This window comes from Chaetodon auriga, chromosome 2 (assembly GCF_051107435.1).
Source record: "Chaetodon auriga isolate fChaAug3 chromosome 2, fChaAug3.hap1, whole genome shotgun sequence".
In the NCBI taxonomy this organism is placed as follows: domain Eukaryota; kingdom Metazoa; phylum Chordata; class Actinopteri; order Chaetodontiformes; family Chaetodontidae; genus Chaetodon; species Chaetodon auriga.
Window position 1 is genome coordinate 18829191 of NC_135075.1, and position 21593 is coordinate 18850783.

Consider the following 21593-nt stretch of genomic DNA (forward strand, 5'->3'; position numbering starts at 1 on the left):
AACAGAGTTACTCCCAAAAAGGGCATATATTTGTGACTTCACTTTAAAGACCCCACATACTCAGGTGTTTTTATCTTTTAGTCTGCCTTATTTTTGCATGGACAGAACAGACTTTCTCACTCTATTTCTTCTGCCTTACGTTTTGTTGCAGCTATTAGGGTAGGACAACAGTTTGTATCAGTCTGCTGACATGATATAATTCCTAGTTTAGCTCCATCTAAATTCAGCCTGCATGAGCAGAGATCTAATCAGCCAGTACAAGTGAAAACACCTGTGGGGCCCTCTGAAGCCATCATCTGGAAAAGGTAGCAGTGTTACTAAACAACAGCTAATAAATACCAGGTGAGCCAGCTGACTGCTCAGACGCATCAATTTGGCTGTTGTCCCAACACTAAATTGTTTGTAAGAGAGGCCTTTTTCACGAGAACTTATGTTGCAGTATAAAAACCATATGAAAACAATGAAGTTAATGATGGTTGAATCCATTTAGCTGCCTTGGTTCAGGGTTGTGGTGTTTTGAATGCTGGCTCACTGCCACAATGTCATGGTTGACTGGGACTCTTACACAACAGAGCCAATTTAATGTTATCAGCGACACCTGTGCTTTTCCTACTATGACAAGTCAGCATGTCGGCTGTGAAAATGCCTGTTCAGAATCAGCACACATCAAGAACCAATGCTTTCAACACAATATGAAGAACTTCACTTCCTCAGAAGACTTTTGATTGCATAAGAAATGCTTCACACAGTTTTGTTAAGTTTATTTTGGTCATTTGCAACTTAGAAAACACAACTACACATGTAAATAAATAAGAAATGAAATAATCACAAGTAATTTTGTTTTTGAAAAAGCAACAAATCAAGTTTATACTGACTGAAAAAGTGACATATACCCAACAGTCCCAAACAAAGTGTTCATACCTCACTTTTACATTCATTAATCATCTTATTTTTGAATCTATTTGCACATTTTCATTTTCTTTTTATTTCCTTTTCCATAATGTTCCACAGATGAACTCTTTTAACTGTTTCCATCTTCATTTTGTTCTAATCTTTGCCTTAGTTTACATGCAAATTCTTCTGATTTGTGATTGTTTGGGGTTCCTGAAAGCTCCACACAGTAATCATTGTATGGAAATATTAGCAAACAGAAAAATTCTGTTTTTGTTTTGCAATATCGCAATGGACTTCACATTTTTGTTTTTGAATGACTCATATGTGGTCACCAGTAGAGTTGGTTCCAAAAATGTATTTTCATAAACTCAATTTCAACATTATCTATCAAGATTTGTAATTGATTATTATTGATTATTTGTTTGATAACCTAGCAATATAAATTTAGTTGAAATTACATTTAATGAAATAAAAAGTTTCCTCTGTATGCAGAAGCTGCTCAAAAACAAACTTTTGCAACTTGCTGCAAATATCATTAATCGACAACATAACTTTGGACCCAACACTGAACCCTGTGGAACCCCACACATGAGCCTCAGCAATCCAGATTAACCATTGTTCATTTGCACAACCTGAGATTATCAAGATAGTTACAAAGCCTTGAGTGTGCTATCCTACTAATAGTATTTATTTCAAGTATGGCTGAGTTTAATTAAATTCTGTGAGTTTCAATGTTATAAAGTTCTGCAAGGTTGCAAAAACAGGAAGGTGGTCACTTAAAAAGCTGTCCAGTTGCTGCTCTACTTCCAGTTTCATTGGTAAAGATGTTATCTATTGATGTCTCACTGTCACTTGTTTTAGGAAATAGACTTATACTGCACATTGTATGTGTTAAGTCCAATTTCTTTCTGCGTTCATGTGGATTGAACACATCTACATTACATTCCCACATATGAAAACCATCTACTTGTCATTCGTTTTATCATACATATCACTGAACTTGTCACTGATCCTGTCAAGACAGGATCCTGGATTTCTATAGAAAACAGCTTATAATTATATTTAGATTTCTCCACATTTATTTCTGCTGGCACAAATCGTGATTTTCTATTGTTGCTGACATTCTTTCTGCTGTTTTTGAGCAGAATCATTGAAATAATTACTCACGAACAAGGCAACTCCTCTTCCCTTTGTGTTTGTTCTATTGATAGTAAATAGCTTGTAGCCCTCAAGTTCCACATCTGCTCCTTTCTCTTTGCAGAGCCAAATCTCTGATACTGGAGCTACATTGTCTCACACGTGGCGAATTGTCTCAGAGAGTCCTTGATTTTTGTAAAATCACAAAAAAAGCTTCTACTGTTGAAGTGTAGGTATCTTCCATTATCACACTGCTTTTGAATTGTTCTGTGTTTTGTACAGTTTGTGCTCTATTAAGTCAAAAATATTCAAGTTCAGCTTTTCATAGTTCTCAAGTCCTGTTATCCACACAGTCTGATGATACCATTTCTCCAAACTCAATCACCAACCATGTCTTTGAACGGAAAGGAATAATCCTCGCCCTGGCTCCTTGTATCAGTCTTTGTCTATTGAAATATTTCCACACAGAAATAGTCTCGTCTTTGCCTTTCGAGGTGCATTTTCTGAACAATCCATCATCCTTCCAGTCCACAGTCAGTTACGCTTTATGCTCTCAGTGAGCTGAGTTCAAGTAAACACTCATTTTAAAAGAGTAATGTTCAGTTGTTTCTTTGGTGTGCTGCTCTCACAGGAGTTGTCATCATACTTGTCCAATTCTGACAATCTCCCTGATGACCAGCACTTTGCCTCCGCTGGTGACCCACTCAGCTTTATGAACACCTTGCAGTTTGCTGCCCACATTGATTGGATCTTGTTCTTTTTTCTCAGAAAGTGTGCAATGCCAACATTTTTCTTTCACATAAATGTTGGATCCCTTCAGCTTTCTCCCTTGTCTGAGCAGTGTGTTTCTTTTTGCTATTTAATGCTGGATTCTCCCCTTTGTTTGTTCAGGGGAGAGGATGGCACCCCTCTGTCCACAGATATGCCTTTTTTTTTGTCCAGGAAAGCAATCAACTGTTGCTTAAGGGAGTCCAGTTAATGCACAGAGGGTTCTCCACCCCCAGCATATGAAGCCTGGTCTCCAGCCTGCTGATAGTTTGGTCATGTGGGAGCAGCCACTGCTCCTCTTATCCTTCTCAACATTTTGTCTCTTCACTTCCTTGATCTCTCCCATCATATCTATTCATATCTATTATCATTTTCTCTTTAGAGATTGTTGAAAGCTCTTCCGAAATAGTTGAGCAGTTTCTATATCTCTTTGAATTCCTCCTCAGTGATTGCACAATTCTTTGGTTTGCTTGAGGTCTGTGACGTCGTCAGCTTAATTGAAGCAGCTGAGCAATCAGCTGGCACACCTGGTGTTTAACGTCTTTGCAGTAACTGCAGGCCAATCTGTCCCCTTCAGACTCATTGTGTCATCACATGTTCTTTTAGAAAATGACTTTCTCATACATTTAGATTAACCTTTTATACATTTTCCTGGCACAATAGTAGCCTTGAGTGCAAAAAGAGGTGTTTTTGTCCTCATCTGTTGGGATAACAAGTTGCAAGCATTCAGATCTCTGTGAGGCTGTACATAGACACAGCAGTGCTTTGAGCTCAATACTCACGTCAGCATGCCAATACGCGTCCAATGACCTGCTAATATGCCAATGTTAAGCAGGTACAATGTTATCTGTGTTCATTCTCTTATTTTACCATGATAGTTTGCCAACATTTGTTAAAAAGCACTAGACACAGCGCTGATGGGAATGATTATAATTTTGCAGGTAAGCCTAATAAACCTCATACACCACCTGATGGTGGCGCTAAATGAAAAGTCAGTGCATCACCAAAGTCTTTAGGATTCATCGTCTGGGAACCATGAATGTATGCAACTAATTTCATGGCAATTTACTCCCCCGCCGCCGCACAAACACGCACGCACGCACACATACTGTGTTAAAAAAAACCCACTTCACTGAACACCGTAGGATTGATTTCGATTTTAATGGATATTATACAAGTTTTCCGAAGGAAAAGAAAACATTGAAACAAAGGGCAAGTGAACCCCTGCTTCCAAACCAAAACTACAACAGCATCAGCTAACAAAATGGATATTGCTATTACACTGTACCCAACAAATACTGAGCGAGGGTATCATAATGATAAGACATAAAAGTGTTTCTTGTCTAAAATATACGAGAGCACCTAAGGATGAAACCACAAGGTGTTGCTTCTACTCTATCTGACGAGGGAGCTGGAGGTGCAGAGATTTCAAATCCGTTTTTCAGTTTTTGGTCTGTGGTGTAATATATACTCTATAATTCAAATAATAAACATCTTTTCAAAATAAACAAAATCAAGGGGCAAATCTTAATATTCTGTTGGTGTGTCAAACCTAGAAAAACTCCTGATAGGTCACGCTCACGACCGCTGATGGTTTCATTCTCCTTGTTTAAACCAACGTCCATCCATTCTGCTAAATGCCCTGTGATTGCAATGATACTCAGGGACACAACTACGAAATTGCAGGTTTGCAAATCCAATATAACCTCTTTTTGGTTTCAAGTAAGAGCAAAAAATAATATTCATAATCAATTTAAGTCTGGAGCAAGCAAACATACCAACAAATATCTTATTTACAATATCATTGTATTTACATCAGAGGATAATGAAGGAAAGTGTGTTTAAATTCAAAGTTCATGTTAACTTGTGTTTTGAAAAATGTAACAGGGAGTACAATGCACAATGCAAGGTTCTTTTCTTTAAAAAGTGCAATTCCTTTTTTTTTTAAAGTAAAAAAATATATATCCATATTTTGTATATATGTAGAAATGTTGTTCATATAAACAGCATTTGTTGATTTAAGAGCCCTAACACCAGTGACTAAAAATGAATGCTTTCTTTTGATAGGCAGCAAATTATCATAGAATATAAATTATTTTACAATACTCAATAGAAAATCAGAAGTACCGCGTTTCAACAAAAACAGACAGATATTGAAGTTTTTTTTGTTTTGTTTTTTTTTCTTTTAGGAGGGCATTTGTAGACTTATCTGCACTAACGTGGGCAAGAATATTTGCTATATTTATCACATGGTTTGGTTGCGAAAACATTACTGGAAAACAATATTCAAACAACAAATAAAGTTGCATCATAATATTAAAAAGTAACACTTCCATAAAATATCTAAGCATAAAACAGTGGTGGACCTGAAGGCAGCCCACCTGTAACCTCTAATACTTCAGGTTTATAAAATACAAAAGGTAGACAAGCTGGTATACATGCGTACATGTTTGTATATGGATGTTTTTTCTTGCCTGTGGAATAACAGTGCTGCGCAAGCAATATTTCTTAAAAAGTACATCCTCTACACAGTTATAAAAAGCAAGCTGATATTAAAAGTAAATAGTGGTAAACTGGTGTCTCTTGTTTCCAGTGGTCTGCAACGACACCTTTGAGTGTACCAATATTTTGTGGCACCAAGAGTTTCATCATCTGCTCATGTTTCACCAGGCGCAACATGTTTCTTCCCTTCATATTCAAGTAGTGTTATGTGGCTATATTTGCACATCTTAGAATAGCTTATACCAAAATAAAATCCTTGGACAGCGTCAGGTGTCTAACCGAGGGCTCTGATGTCACTGGAGAGATGTGTTCATCACTGAAGAAGTCTTTCTCAAATTCACGCTCTACAACATGCTCAGAGATCATGCTACTTTCCAGTTCATTTCATAAAATTCATATATTGTCATAATAATATTGATTTATGTCATATCATATTATATATGACAGTTTTCCTCTACAAAACTGACTTTTGCTGAGTTTCTTTTCCCTAACAGGAGGTGCAACAAAGTCCTGAACCATGCTCCTTTACACTGAGTCTTTTTCTCCAGTTGTGAATGTGCAACTTTAGGATCCATTGGTGTGCTGTGTGGTCTGTCTGTGTGCGTCTGTGTTTGCGTCCTTGGGGTCTCCAGGATGGCTGCTGTCGGCCTGCATTGCCAGCTGGGTTTGCAGGTCTTTAACAACGCTCTCCAGGCTCTGACGAGCTTCTCTCTCGTGCTGAAGTTCCTGTCTGAGCTGCTCACGATCAGCTTCTGCCTGCTGTAGCTGCACGTGCAACTCTTCAATCTGCACAACACAGGCCGACACAACAGTCAGTACACGTCAAACACAAATGAAGGACAGGATTTGAAAATCGCAAACTACATATGTGCGGTTTTGGGGACTGTGGGCATCTTATGAGGACATCTCACCTGAGTGGAATACTTGACCCTGAGACGTTCAGCCTCACAGCCTTTGTCACAAACTCGCAGCTGTCTCTCCCTCTCCAGCTCTCTCTTTAGCCGCCCACAAGACTCCTCCGCGTCCCTCATCTTCCTCTCCCAGTCCACGCGAAGGCGTTCAATCTCCTTTCGCAGGTTGCGCTTGGCTTCGATGGCCTCACGAAGACGGCCTTTCTTTGCCACCCTCACAAACTCCAATTCCTGTAAAAACATCACAATTGTTTCGTGTTCCAAACCGTGTTCCTAATATTCATTCAGAGATTACTGTCATTTCATCTCCACCACTTTGTATCTCACAAGAACAGGATATGATACCTGCTGAAGGCTGCGTTTAGCTTGCACAGCGGCCGCCAGCTTCTCCTCCTGCTTCACTCTCACCCTGACGATCTCCTGCAGGACTTTCTCCCGGGCCTCTTTGGTGTCCATGCCTCCGTACAGCATCTGTCTCAGGGTGTCTAACTCTGGGCAAGCGGTCCCTGACAGCCAGGCGGGTGCCTCCTGAGGTCGAGCGACACTCTGCGAGGTCAGAGTCTGAGACATGCTGGTACAGGCTGACGGAGGAGAAGCCAGGGAAGAAGCTGGCACTGGACCTGAGGGAGGGAGAGAGAGAGAGTTCAGCACTATTAATACAGAATGTTTACGTTGGCTGTTGTTGTGATGAAGCTGGTAGCACTGCGAGACACAACAGAATCTCTGAAAACTGAAAGATTATATACGTCCACCTTACTTCTCTAAAACCTTTCAGTCTGATGTCCCCCCACAGCCCATTTTCACGTTTACTCTCGTACTAATGTGCTTAGATACAGAACCTGGACATTTAAATTGTTTATCTTTTACATTTAACCATTTCACCATTACTTGTAGCCAACTATTTGAACTTCATTACTTTCAGCTGATCCATTAACTCTTTCAACCTGTTGGTTTAGCTAAATATTTCAATGGTTTATCCACGACTTTCAAACGGCAATTTATTTATAATTACAAATGTATGATTTTTTTTTTTTTTTTTAATTGGCTGAGCTATTCCACAATCTGTCCATGTACTGTTACAAGTTGGGAATTACTGTGATAAAGCATGTAGACAGAACATTTTTCATAGCTGCATGCATCAATAAAAAAAGGTGAAACCAAAACTAAAACTTCATTTCTGCAGCTTCTGGTGCAAAGAAAATAAAAAATATATAATATATACATACACTCAAATGTATATTTTATTAATAATAATGCATGGAAATTAAGTAGAGGTATTGCATGTTTTTTTTGTGGCTACAAAACAGCAAAATCTGCAGACAACTTTTATCTCAATTGTATTTCTTCCTTTAAACACCAGGTGGCGGACCTGCACAGGAATCGCCCTCAAGCTGCTCTTGTATGGCTTATTTCCAGCAGGGCTCACTGTGTAATACAAGTTGTAACTGTAAAATCGGTGTCTTATATCAACTGACTCTTGTAGTGTTCAATTTGTTTCTCTGGATTATTCTATGCTCCAGCTGACGGGTGGTACTCACGATCATCACAGTCATCCACATCAATCTCTCCATCTGTGTCCATGTCGTCGGGTCGGTTGGCGGTACTGGAGGGGGCCGGTTTTGCTGCAGGTTGTGTGTCTCCATTATGCAGCTCCTGTAGCGGCTTGGAAATGGCTGCAGGCCCCCTGCCAGGAGCGTGGCTGTCCCTGGGATGGACCGGAGGGGCCAGGGGAGCTAGTGTCAGATTGGGAGCCGCCAAAGTCTCGTGACTCTTTGAGTAGGACCTGTGGAGGTACAATGCAGGTACATTTAAAGAACTGAACTGGTTGATTTAACACACATCATCTCTTTAAAACTGAAACTATCGCAGCTTTCCTCGGATGACTCACCTCTCCACCTCATTCTGAGTCGCTGGTTTCTCTTTTTCTGCTGCTTTAGGAGACCAGGGGCGGAAAGCAGAGGGCCTCTGTTTCAGTTGGACCTGCTTCAGGTCCTGGAAGAACAAACAAAACAACAAGCCTGGTTAAAGTCACAGTAAACTACCACTGAGCATTAAATCAGCCATGACGAACACACTCTAAGGCCCCTCTTCATTTAACAAGGCAGAATGATTAGAGGTCGTACATCGATGATAATGTGATGATTCAATAGGACAATGGCTTTTATGTCATCCTTTTGACCTTTGAGCTTAACAGCAAATCCGGTTTCACACTAGCAACAGGCGCAGCGTACAAACCTTGTGTGCAGACTTCGACAGCGATTGTAACCAGTCAGGTTTCCTGTCTTTGTCAGCTGCTGGAGATTGTAATTTGTTGAATTTGGACCTCTTGACTGGGACCGGGCTGGGAGACTGAAGAGAGAAGAGAGAATAGACGGTTAATCATCACGATCCCTGCAGAGATAAAGTGCAGATATTACATCATGGAGTACAGTGGATATTTCAAGAGCCCACAACTTCTAAAAATGCTACTGTATGACTGTAAATGGCATTATTCATAAGCAACACACAGATTTGTCAGAACATGACGTGACCTTTTACACAGCAGAGAGTCACAGAAAGACAATAAAAAAAACAGACAAACAGAGAAGAAGCCACAGAGAAACAAGGGGGATAGAAGATGCATCTGTGTAAGCGTTCAGTCTCTGAGCTTGGCATGTCTGCATGTTTGTGTGTTTGTGTGTGTGTGTGAGCAGAGCTTTGAGCTGAGCAGACACTCAAGCTGGTCTGGCTGGCAGCCAGCAGGGCTACATTGCTCCCTGCCAGGCAGAAGAGGCGCCATCAGGTGGAGCAGATCGACTCCCCGAACCACAGAAATATTGCAATATAGAGACAGAGGGAGACAGAGAGGGAGACGAATTAAAGTAATTGCACTCAGATCTGACAGACGATTGAGTTGAAGTGTTCAGAGGGAGTTGCATGTTAACGCAGGGCTCCCGAGTCATGAAATGTTCGAGCTTAAAAAACCTGAGGAGGGAAGCATCTGCCTTGTTAAGAGCCATAAAAATCTGAATCTCCAGAGCCCCCGATTGTATATATTGTCTGTGTGTGTGGCAAGCTGCAGGGCCATGTGTTGAGATAGCTAACCTCCGCAGCCCTCAGGTCCGCACTTGTCAGACAGAGGATATGTTTACCTGGGCAGGCGCAGAGGCCAGCACAGACCTGCCTGCTACTCTCTTACTCACTACTATGACATTCTGCCTGCAGGAATGGCAAACACTCCCATCTCCTCGTCTGCATGTGCGATTCAAGAGACATTATCGCTCCGTCTACCTTCAAAATCCTCAATGGAAAACACTCCAGCAGGGTTGCGTGTAGTTGCGAAACCTTAATCGCCGCTCGCTGTAATCACCTCAAGATGGAAATTAATGACAAACCTCATTTAGCATTAAGCGAGAAGCCCGGCTGGTAATGAATCACGTCTCACAGCTTTTCTCCACCAAGCCAGACGCTGCATAAGTGTGTATGTGTGTGTGTGTGTGTGTGTGTGTGTGTGTGTGTGTGTGTGTGTGTGTGTGTGTGCGCAGCTATGAGTGGGTGTCGGGACGCCTGGGGAGGTGGGTGGGTGCGGGTGTAGACATGCATATGTGCGTATGTGGGAGTGTATGTGTGTCGGTGTGTGTGTGTGTAGGAGTGTGTGTGTGTCTGGTACAGTGTGCTCATGGGTGGAGGTGTTAGTCAAGTCTGGTACTGTACTAACTACTAACTACGGATACCGAAGTATCTGAGACAAAAGCAAGAAAATTAAGCAAAAAACGGCAAAACATAAAATTTGTTGATGGTTCTACAAGAGTTTTAATAATCATTTCAATTTGCTGTCATTTTGGATGGTTGGTTGACTCAATTTTAAGACGTCACTTTGGGCATTTTTCACTGTTTTCTGCCATTTTATAGATTAAAGTAAAAAATGAGTACCTTCAGAGCCCTCAGATCTCCTGACCAATCGTTGCTCTTCATTCTACACTCCTCATTATTAAACTTTGGCCCTCATGATCGTATATCTTCTCCTTTATTGATATCTTAAAACCTGTCTGAAGACCCATCTCCTCTCTTTAGCGTTTGAAAGCCATTATGAGGATATAACTGCTTTGAATTATTCATTGGCTCTCTGTGAAATATGCCTTTTGTATATTCGTACTTGTATCCACAACTATTGATCGTCATTGTTATCTTTGTGTATTTATCTGATTTTATATTTGTCTTCTCTCTGCACAGCACATTTGTCAATGTTTGCTGCTACTATTTGAACAGTGGTGAAATGTAACTAAGCATGTTTACTCAAGTACTGTACCTGAGTAAATGTACACAAATTCAAGGTACTTGCACTTTACTCAAGTATTTCCATTTTATGCTTTAACTTTTAACTTCTACTTCACCACATCTCACCAACAAATGTGCTTTTTACTTACACTCCATTTTTCTATAGTTACTGTTACTTTTCAGATTACAATTTTTCATACCCTCTCTATGCGGGGAAAACTACGTATTTGGTGGTTTGGAACACCCATAAAGCGTATTCTTGTCCTTCATAAACTAAATAAACTATTTAAAAAGCCTCTTGGATTAGCTATAAAACACATCGTGACAAAGCTGAAAACAGGCTGTTTTTAGAGATTTGTGGTTCTCACAGGACGGCGGCGCCACAAACATATGATGATCTTACAGAATATGCTGCATTGCTGTAGATTAAACTATCCATCAACATAAGAAGTAATTAAAATGAGCTCAACCTTAAACATCTACAGCAGTAAGATGCAACATGCACATGAACGCAGCAGTAACATTAACCCAAAAACATCATATATATATAGGGAAACACTGACAGGAGCCATTTTACTGCACAATGAATACTTTTCCATTTGATACATTTTTCTGATAAAACGTACATCCTTTTACTCATGTAAGGTTTTGAATGCAGGACTGACTTGTAGTGGAGTATTTTCACAGTGTGGTTTTGCTATTTTTACTTAAGTAAAGGCTTTGAGTACTTCTTCCACCACCGTCTATGAAGCAGCATATAAAGACTTAATAAACGGTTTAGATGTAGCTGTAAGGATTTATGAACATATCGTTCAAATGCTAAATATTTTGACTTGAAGTAAAGTCTTACCAATTAATCCATAACTAAAACAAAAGTTTATCATGCCGCCGTCTCACTTCTGTTCTGACGCTTCGTACTGTTGGTTATTTCATGAGATGAACACCACGTTTGTCTGGACACTCCTGTCATCCCTCCCTGACTCATAACTCTTTTCACCTGTCTAACCTGTAACCATAAAAAAACACACACCCATTCACACACAGACACACACAGACACACACAGACACACACACACAGACACAGACACACACACACACACACACACACACACACACACAATGCTGTTTGATTTTGCTTCTGTGGGGTAATTCTTTTAACCCAGACCTCCTGCTGACTGCGTCCCGCGCAGCAATGGTGACTCGACCCCTCACCTGCCTGACTCAAGGCCCGTGGTTTTCTAAGAACTGCTGCCCTGCTGTAATCAGACTCTGTAATTACTGACGTGACTGTTGTTTTCCCGACAAAGGATGTCTGCCTGTCTGGTACTATTTCTACCCTGAGGTTTGCAGCTCCAGGAAGGCTATGAGCGCTAGACATAATAGAGTCAGAAAACAGACACTCCCAGACACCACAAGGGACCTGCTGGCTAAATCTGACACTGACCTCACAGGAGAGCAGCCGCACGGGCTTAACTCACCACCACATCATAGACATAGCATGGCCACGGAGTCATAACACCCTCCTTGCACATCCTACTGCCTAGCAGGTCCCACTGAGCCAGATGATAGGACATCCCTCTCTCTCCCTCTCTCTCTCACTGGTAGGAGAGGGAGACTTCCTCTGAGGAGTTTGCTTTGGCCGAGTCCCCTGTGGGAACTGAGTCTTGAGTGGGAGGGGGGTGGGCCAGGGGAGCGGGGCCACAGAGGAAGCACTGAGCTGAAGGAATGTATACTTGAAGGCCAAGTACAGCCTCTCCTTTAAGACTCCATTCAAGCATTGCCCTTTTCAACTTGCTATTGTATGATATTTCTTTCAGGCGCTGTAATGAGGGAGCGTTTCAAAGCAAACCTGTAGGCTAAACAGGGTCTAATAGCAGCTGGGCAAGAGCAGAAATGCTTTATTTTTTAATTAGTACCATATAATGGCATGACAATGCCAGGATAAGCCCCAGCTATTTTCAGGCTGGCATGGCAGATAATCACAGAGAAACACAGCACATCGCAAACATATCAATATCTATTCTAAGAGCAGAGCGTTTGACCTGCTTGAAGAATAACTTGTCAATATTGTGCTAACTGGAGCGTGATGGGGATTGAACTGTTATTTCACTTGAACATGGAGCTAATCGACAATATTTATTTACTGAGCCCTGATGTAGAAAGTCTGTGACCCAACCAGGGCTGCCATTTGTCGCGATGCAGGCTTAGTTTAACCGTGATGTTTTCAACTTGGTGAGGTGAAAGTGAACTTCAACTGTCATTAGGGGCGGAGGAGCAGAAGCCTGGGAAGAAGACGACTCAGTGTGGGGGGTCTTCAATCAGGCTTCTGGCTGCTGTGTTCGTTGCCTCGCCAGACTTTTTGTCAGAGATAAAAGAAACTGGTGTGCACCAATTCACCCCCTTGAAGAGAGTTGAATCCGAAGCTCGATACCACTCTCTCTCTCATCTGTACAGTAAAAATGAAGCTACAACCGGAAACTGGAAACAGCTGGCCAAAACTAAACAAATCAGATATAACACGTCCACTAGTGAGCTTCAGAGGTACAGTGGGTGGACTTTGTTCCCTCTGGACAGAGCCAGGCTAGCTGTTTCTACTTGTTTCCAGTCTTTATGCTAAGCTAAGCTAACCGGCTGCTGCACACATGAGAGTGGCATCAATCTTCTCGTGCAACTATTCCTCTTCTGACTTCACCCACCTTTGTGTATTCTCGCCATGTTGACAAGTCTTTAAAATGCTCGTGTTTTTGACGCGGGGAAGCCGATGACAGCTGGCTAAGCATCATTTACGACGCTTAGAAGACTCAAATGAAACGATCGAGGAATGAAACATGGGGCAGCACTCATCTGGCGAGACAAAAATAGTTTCCCCAGCTGAACTTCCTCGGGCAACAGTCATACAATACCAACGCATGCTGCATGATAGCATGGTATTAAGAAAAGTGCACAGCAACAAGACACAACAGTTTCAGATTACAGCCTCCTTTCCCCTCCTAAACCCCTGAATGTAATCCGCAGATCGACATGTGCTTAGTGGGGCGCTGTCTCACTCAAGGGCACACCAACTGGCACAGCTCACTCGGGTAACGGCCTTAGTTGGAAGTGAGAGAATACTAGTTTTAGTAATCTGATCCCTGTAGTTTGGTGTGGATATTCACAGGGATGCCTCGAGCTTTCTATTCAACTCTCACTGCATAAATTGTGCGACAGTCCCTTGATTTATATAAAGCCCTGTGGTCACCTCGTAACAGCTGGGGGAAAATTATTGGTGTCTGCCCAGAATATCCCTGAAACTTCATCCCTGCACCACACAGACACAGCACAAGCTCCCATTTCCCCTCGCTAAATCTTAGCTTAATTTATCAATTTATTCTGTCTCTGTCGTGTCCAGTTTGAGCACATATTGTTTATGTACTGAGCCATGACAGTAGGGACACACAAAGAGAGCTGCAGGGCTTGGCATAAGGTCGGCATTACAGTAAAGCTTATTGGATTGTCCTAATTGTCTTTGGGATTGAGACTTGATGAGGTCTGAGGCGGACGCAGGGCGAGCTGCTGTCGCTAAAGGTGGAAAATATCCCATCAGGTCTGCGCGGCTGGCTCGACACATATAAAACAGAGCGTTAAAGCAGCGTTCGGCTGCGTTTGTCTGCCATTGATAAAGTGAGCTGTATGGAAAATGAATGCCACACGAGATCCAGTGACCCCAGTGGAAGCAGCTAGGGTATTTCCAACATAACATTTTCATATATGCTTCCACTTTATTCAACTTGTCAGTTCTCCATTTTGTAATGTAACTGGCATTTTTGTCCATGCTCTGTTTATATCTATTGCACAGATGCCTGTCCTGGAAGTCTTTTTTGTCTATAATTGAGTCGTTTCAGCTGATGTGGAGGAGGTATTCAGGTCCTTTATTTAAGTAAAAGTAGAAGTACTCAGTTCATAACAATAGCCTGTGTAGTGTATCATTAGCGTTATCAGCTAATTTCACCTATTTCATATACTACTGATGAGCTCATCTGCACAAATGCACCACATTTCTTCATTTGGGTGGTAACTATAGCCGCAGCTGTCAAATGTAGTGGAGTAAAAACTATAGTATTTCGCTACATGTTTTAAGACCATTGAATTGGAAATATCAAGGTAAGTTCAGTGAAGTACTGCAGTAAATGTGCTTGGTTACATTTCACCACTTGCTTCAGGTATTAATTATTAAAATGTGTGCTGTTAAAGTAAGAGTGTTTTTCCATTTCCCATGCAAATCACACAGCTTTAGATATATATTTTTTTTAAATTAAGTTTCATTTTTTTCAATTTTAATGTGCATTACTCCTGATCACAGGAAAATTCTTGAAAAATTTTAACATTAGATTCCTGATATCATATATCACTAGTTTTTTTGGGGGGCCACTTCTGAAGATTTTTTGCGTCTAAAATATAGACAGGCTGAGTTGATAAGATGGAGACTTTATGCAGAGAAGACATACTGAACATGTATTACACTGTGTTTAATTCACTTCCCCCAGCATGTCCAAATGTGAATCTATTGAGATGAACTAAACTCTCTGTAATCTTTTGATGACATGTTTCATTTCTAGTTTCTGCATCATGAAAAAACCTGTTCCTGGGTGAAGTGAATTCCCTGCTATTGCATGAAAAGATCATCTTGCTGGTGAGAGCAAACAAAAAGAAAGATTACTGTACTACTGCGCGGCGAGAAATGAATTCCAATTCAGGTCCAAACATGGCAACCGTAACAACACGGACATGCCCGCCTGCCTTTCTTAGAGTATGTTGACAGCGGAGTCCAAATCACTCTCTCTCTCTCTCAGAGGATGACCTCGCAGTACAAAGGGCTCATAAGTTATTTCAACAGACACGAAAACCCTCGACTAAAAGACGCGAAACAGACATCACCGCAGATTATACATTATTAGCATGAGCATGTTTGGTATGGTTGTTAGGCAAAGTTATCTTAGGAAATGAAACGTGCTCTGTGACTGGTGTAATTTTAGATGCACATAGTGCCAAATTCAGCAGATAGTTGTCTGAGCCCCCCACTGCACTATTGGAATAAGAGAGTTAAACATCAGGCCACATGATCTGCAGGAAGACACAAGGCTGCGTCTGCAAACCGATGAAGGCAGAAATATACACACACTCTCCTGCACACTCGCAGGGACACACACAAAGAGACGTGCACGAACGATGCTTTTATGCTTCTATTCACATTTAGCACACTTATAATGTAGGAGCAGCTGCAGTGCTAACCAGGAAGCTGGAGGGGATGAAGGTTAACGAGAAAGACAGAGAAAGAGAGAAAGAGCAAAGACAGACTATGGCTGACCTGCGTTCACGGGATTTCATTTAGCGCTCCTGAAGGGTAAAATGAATTCTTACTTGAAACGTATTCACGCAACTTTCAGGAACATTGTGAATAAAAGAAGAAAGGGTTTGCAAATTTGTAAGGAAATTAGATTTATACGCCAATTACTACTTGGTTTTGGTCGATTCTGCATACAAAACAACTCCTTGTAATAAAGTAGGTTGATTTCTTCAGGCTTGAAGCCAAACAAATAAAATATTTAGTCATGTAAGTATGACTGCTTTTCTCCTTTTTTTTTTGCATCCTTTATTCAACAGTATCCTTTGCTCAAAGAATGAGCTCTGACCAGCCAGTTTTTGCCGCAACACCACTGGAATACACAGTAATGCAGATTGTCTGTGTGCTCTTGCACATAGACTCTTGTGAGAAAGTCCTTGTCGGGGTGACTAAAATGGTTTCCAGATAGGAATGAGCAAGAATATTTCCCACACCTAAAATAGAGAAATTCTCAATGCATTCCAGCTGTTTCCTGTGTCCATCCAAAATTGCAAACCAGTCAATATCCTTCAAATTTCCTTCAGTTTAATGCAGCAGTGTTGCAGAAAAACATTTGTGTGGCCGTATCCTGACTTCAATACATGTGTGCGTGCCTTCACAGAACTTGATCTCTGTTGTGCAGCAGTGCCAACGCCATCTTTGCCATGCAAGCTTAATCCCTTGGCATTACACTGACACTCATCTGATTCTCTGCAGCTGATGCATCTACATGTATTTAAAGGATCTGAAACTTACTTTTACGTGAAGTTATAATTTGGGACATAATTATGATTCATACAGTTTAAACTGATTTTATCATTCAAGGCTGTAAGTGGCTTCTGCACAAACCAAAATGAGTAATGTCAACATTTGCACCTCTCAGCTACAACGTAACTAATACAGCTCTGGCTCAGCAACGCACATCAGTGCCAGTTTATTTGCTGCCATTGAGGAACAAGGAATTGATTTCAACAAATAAAATGAACACTGCTCAGTTTACTTGGATGAGATCAATAAGCAAATCTGACAAACAGATATTTGATTTGGGTTTAATTTGTCAAGTAATTCTTGCACTGTGAAGGAGGGACTTAAATAAATAGGCCTATTTCATGACAGAGAGATGGCTCGTTTGGCTGTGTTGAAACTCATCACTGCAATTTAATTTCAACAAGCACACATTTATATATTCTTTCACAAGAAGTGGAACAAACTGTGTTTCAAGCTACAACAACGACAACATGTCTGCAGCTATTAAAAGATCGATTTTGAAGAGTTAAGTGATGGGGATGCGCACGAGAAAGATTAAAATAGAAGCAGCAGACGGTGAGATATTTTAGTCCATAGTACGAGGAAAGACTAAATCCTTCATTTCCCATAATGCAATTCAAGAGCAACTTTCATTGGACCCTCTTTGTCTGTAAAACGCCCTCATATTTTACACTCCATGCCCTTGGCTCATAATGCAGTTTTCCATCTCATCATCAGGGTTATTATTTTTACTTTTTAAGGCTGAAAAATACTGTACATGAAGCAACATGACCTATAAAAAAAAAACAAACCTCAGGAATAAAAGAAGAAAATAGGATTTTATGTCTGAACACAGAAAACAGTGTTGGAGTTTGTGGACACGACTGTAAATCGGTGGTTTCTCAAAGCGACTCTCTGAGACAGTCGTGTGTGTTAACAAACCATCCTCTCATCAGAGGTCTCCAGGCTGGAAACCTTGGTTTGTCACTGATAAGCTCATCCCTGGCTGTACGCGGGGAAGTGTGCGCCGCCGTTCTCGCTGTTAACACGCTCCCCCTCTGCTCTACACCAAGACAGCAAGTCCAGTGTCTGACTGGCTGGGTTTTAATCCTGCAGATTAATACTAATGCCATGGCAAAGAAGGCAGAAAGACGATTAAAATGTCACTGGATAACCTCTCTACAACCCAAACAGTAACAGCTCCAAATACACAGACCATTATATCACCCACAGTACCTGGTACTGGACGACTCCTCTGCGCCTCCCTCACAGGGCAGAGGCGGTGAAGAAGTCAGGACAGGAGGCCTGAGGGAGACTGAGGGAGGGAAGGGAGAGCAACTGCATGGGTCCAGACTGCTAGTCACAGAAGTCCAGACTGCAGAGTCTAGACCTCCAGATTCTGAGAGATTGACAGGCCAGATGGACAGTCAGATCTCCATGTTAACAACCGAGTACAGGGAATAAAACAGACCACCACAGTCCTTATAATGACCCTCGACCCAGGACCTCAGACAAGATGTTATTTCAGGCAAAATCACCATATATCTTGTGATACTGGTCTGTGATTCAATTTTTTTAAATATGCAGGCCGACGTGAATAAAAATCCCTGCTGGGTAAAGAGAAAATTAATTTTCCACACGTGATCCTCACAGGGGATTTGTGTGGCCACCATTTTGCTGTCTTCTCATCCAATTTTATCAACTAGACGAGAGCGGCAAATAATTCTTTTTTTATTATTGATTATTCTGTCAGTTATTTTCTTGATTAGTGGTACAACAGAGGTAATGTCATTAAATTGCTTATTTTGTCTTACTGACAGTCCAAAACCCCAAAATATTCAGTTTATGATCACATTAGACAAAGAAGAGCAGCAATCTAGAAGCTACAAATGGAGAAAGCTTTGCTTGAAAAATTACTCTAATGATTAATCAAATATCAAAATAGTAGCTGGTTATTGTTTGAGCCCCCAACCAGACCCTCTCTCTGTTTCCGCCTCATGAGCATATATTGCAGACTAAATATGTGAAACAGTTTCAGCGAATGTTGAGCTTTAAATAATTTAATTTGAGTAACAGTAACCCTCAGCCCAGTTACACATGGCTAATTTCAGCCATAAACCAATCAGCAACAACCGTGTAACCAATGAGCCATCAAGGGACTCTCAGCAGTCAGCTGAGCTGCGGTTTCTGCCACCGTGCCACATGACCCCCAGCCCCCCCACCCCGGAGTAGCTGGCGGAGGGGAGGGCAGGTGGCAGGTTTATTTGGAAAGATGAAAATGGGATGAATACCAGAGGTTAAGAGGTGTGAGAGGACAGGACGGGGGCAGAGGAGGATCTAGGGGAGGAGGTCATAAAAGCTGTGAGAGGTTGAGTTGAAATTAGGGTCAGTGCTCACTCAGGGTCCCATGTGATGTCACCTCACCAACACAGTATACGTCCTGAGAACTGCTCCGGAGCTAATTGGCTGAACCGAAGTAATAAATCCTGCTGAAATTTATAGATACCGTTCTGGTCATTCTGTTGAAATGCTGCCTTCCTCGTCACCAGGTTAGAAAACCTAATCTGTGCTCCACCGCTGTTCACTCAAACAATGAAGTGCTATTAAAGTTAATGCTACAGACACATAATGTGGCTTTTAGAGACATTCTTTTGGTTTAATTAGCTTTGAACTTCAAATTTAGCGTACAGGCTTGAAAGCGTAGGATCATAGCTTTTTATGCTGGATCATAGCCTTTTATGCTGCACCACTACATGCTGTAAGAGGCATTTTTCTAATGCTAGAAAGCAAGACCAGAGTGCTGCACTATTTGTAAAGTGCTAATGGGTCCATTCAGAAAGGCAGGAAACAGTAAGAATAAAAAGACCTCACATTAAAGCGCAATAAGGAGCCTTGACGCAACTGAAGAGAATCACAGCTCCAGGAGAAATACCAAGGAAACCAGTGGGTTTTATAAGTGTTCAACCAATTAACTGTCAACACATTTTCAAAACTACACCAGGAGTTATTGCCTCTGAAAATGTTCCTCTCTGGCAGAGCAACAATGTGTCTCAAATGTACGAGGGCCTCACAGTGCGAGTGTGTGTATACAGTAATATTTGACAGAGATCAAATGGCATTTCACTTGTTTCCACTTGTTCAAGGAATTGTCTGTAAGGGAAATAGGGGATAAAACACCCACAACATCCGTTCCTAAGATCACACATTCCATCCTTAAACACTGGTTTTGTTTCCCTCCTCCATTCATAGGAAAACATATCTTCTTACAGAAGTAATTAGGTGAGAGGGCTCGAGCCTGGCAGCTCCCATAAAACGAATATGAGCGCTCTAAAATGGAGGGCTGAGAGGGGCGGGTGGTGGACCGCAGCACCTCATGAATTCTGCAATTTGCCGTCTGTTTCTTGACTCTGAAAAATTCTTGGAAATGTCTTTTCCTGGATGATTTTATTGCACAAGAGCCTGTGTTTTTCTCCATGGCAACCACATAACAGTAGAGCCCAACTAAGCTCTGACTCAACAAACAGAACTCCACAAAATACCCATTTCAGCGCCAGGGTTTTCCCCCCTCGCCCAGCTTTCCTGCAAAACCCTGGCTGAGACGGCTTTAAAACAGAGGCCGAATGATCGCACTGACCATGAACGAAGACGCACGCTGGGATTAATCAGGCCACATATGTGACACGCTGCAGAAGATATGTGCAGGAAAACCTGACGAGCCTCAGGTGCTGAATGGGCTCAGGCTTTTAGCGAGCCAGAGCCATGACAAGTTCAGTACAGTAGGACAGGCAGCAGCTGGGCACCGTTAACCTGAGGGAGCTTCGCTTGAAGCAACAGCAGGTTCAGAACAAATACACCGGACAGAGCATTACATAAAAGTCTGTCTCTCCCTTTGTGGGCTGAGCTGTGGACGCAGGCGCTTTGTGGCCCTAACGTAGCTGCTAAAGGGGAAGGCCGGCCAGGGATTAGTGTTGCAGGCAGGCACAGGCCTGAGAGGAGGGCATGATGTGTGTAACTATGTAATCTCCACAGCAGGTTGGACGCTGACTATATATCCTACAAGAGACTAATTACACTGTGAAAAAAAAGCAAACTATCTTGTTCTGCAAATGCAAAAACTCACACTAAAACTGTGCATAATCTCTGTCGTTATCCCGACATTCATGCTTTAAAAAGTCAGTTTATTCCTGGCCGTCATTTACTGTAAAGACAATGTTATTTGAAGGAGACTGAAGGAGAAGTCGTCCTCCCACCACCTGTCCTTGAATCATTCTCATCACTTAGCGCGCCAGAAGAGGATTTAGTTCGCTGCTTTCTCATTGGTGAACTGTCAACCTTCTTGTCTTGACTAGTTAAGGCCATTCCTAAGAAAACAGGACATGTCTGCTAAACTGTAACTTAAGACTACAGTGAGCTAGGCCGCAGTTTCAGCTGCTGTCGAGCAGCTGTAAGGCTGTAAGGGTGTGTGGTTGCTCTCAGTCTTACGAGGCTTTCAGAGGCTTCACCCTTGCAAAAACACAGAATCAAACAAAATTATCCTTTATTTGTTGCATATAAGGTCATTGCAAAGGGGCATGGGAGGCTGCCAACTTTTCCCTTTGCTTGTCCCGCACTCCCCGTCCACCTCGTAGTGAGCACAGAGGAGTATGCCGCAGGGAGGGGAGGCCCTACACAGGAACTCAATAATAACTTTCAGCAGTCTAGCCAGGAGGCTGGAAGCCCAGACTGCGGCTGTTCCCTCCTGTCCTCGTTCCTCCCTCCGCACAGCCCCACGCTCCTCCCTTCACCCCCCTCCTCCTGCTGGCCTGTGTCTGCTCCACAGGACTGATGCATTCTGCAGACAGGCCAGCGCTCTTAAAGAGACACAGGCCACATTTTTATCCCCTGAATCACTGCAGTGGACGGAACCACTAAAGCAAGAGCAGAGTCCCTCGTTTCCAGCCTCTCAATCAAGGGCCTGTGCTTTATTTCACTCCTTCTCTTAAAGCTCGAGGCTGTGACATGACGCAAAATGTGGGCGA

General features: G+C 42.0%; 1 protein-coding gene across 1 annotated transcript in view; it reads right to left on the reverse strand.

Moving 5' to 3' along the window:
• Window positions 1-3941: 3941 nt before the first annotated feature.
• Window positions 3942-21593, reverse strand: part of skib (v-ski avian sarcoma viral oncogene homolog b) — a 32971-nt gene continuing 15319 nt past the window's right edge. The window contains exons 2-7 of the mRNA XM_076760547.1: window positions 8448-8561; window positions 8101-8204; window positions 7751-7995; window positions 6558-6832; window positions 6213-6443; window positions 3942-6087 (exon numbers count right to left, since the gene is read on the reverse strand). Coding sequence (XP_076616662.1) covers window positions 5866-6087; window positions 6213-6443; window positions 6558-6832; window positions 7751-7995; window positions 8101-8204; window positions 8448-8561 — 1191 coding nt within the window. The 3' untranslated portion in view covers window positions 3942-5865. The remainder of the gene's footprint in view (window positions 6088-6212; window positions 6444-6557; window positions 6833-7750; window positions 7996-8100; window positions 8205-8447; window positions 8562-21593) is intronic.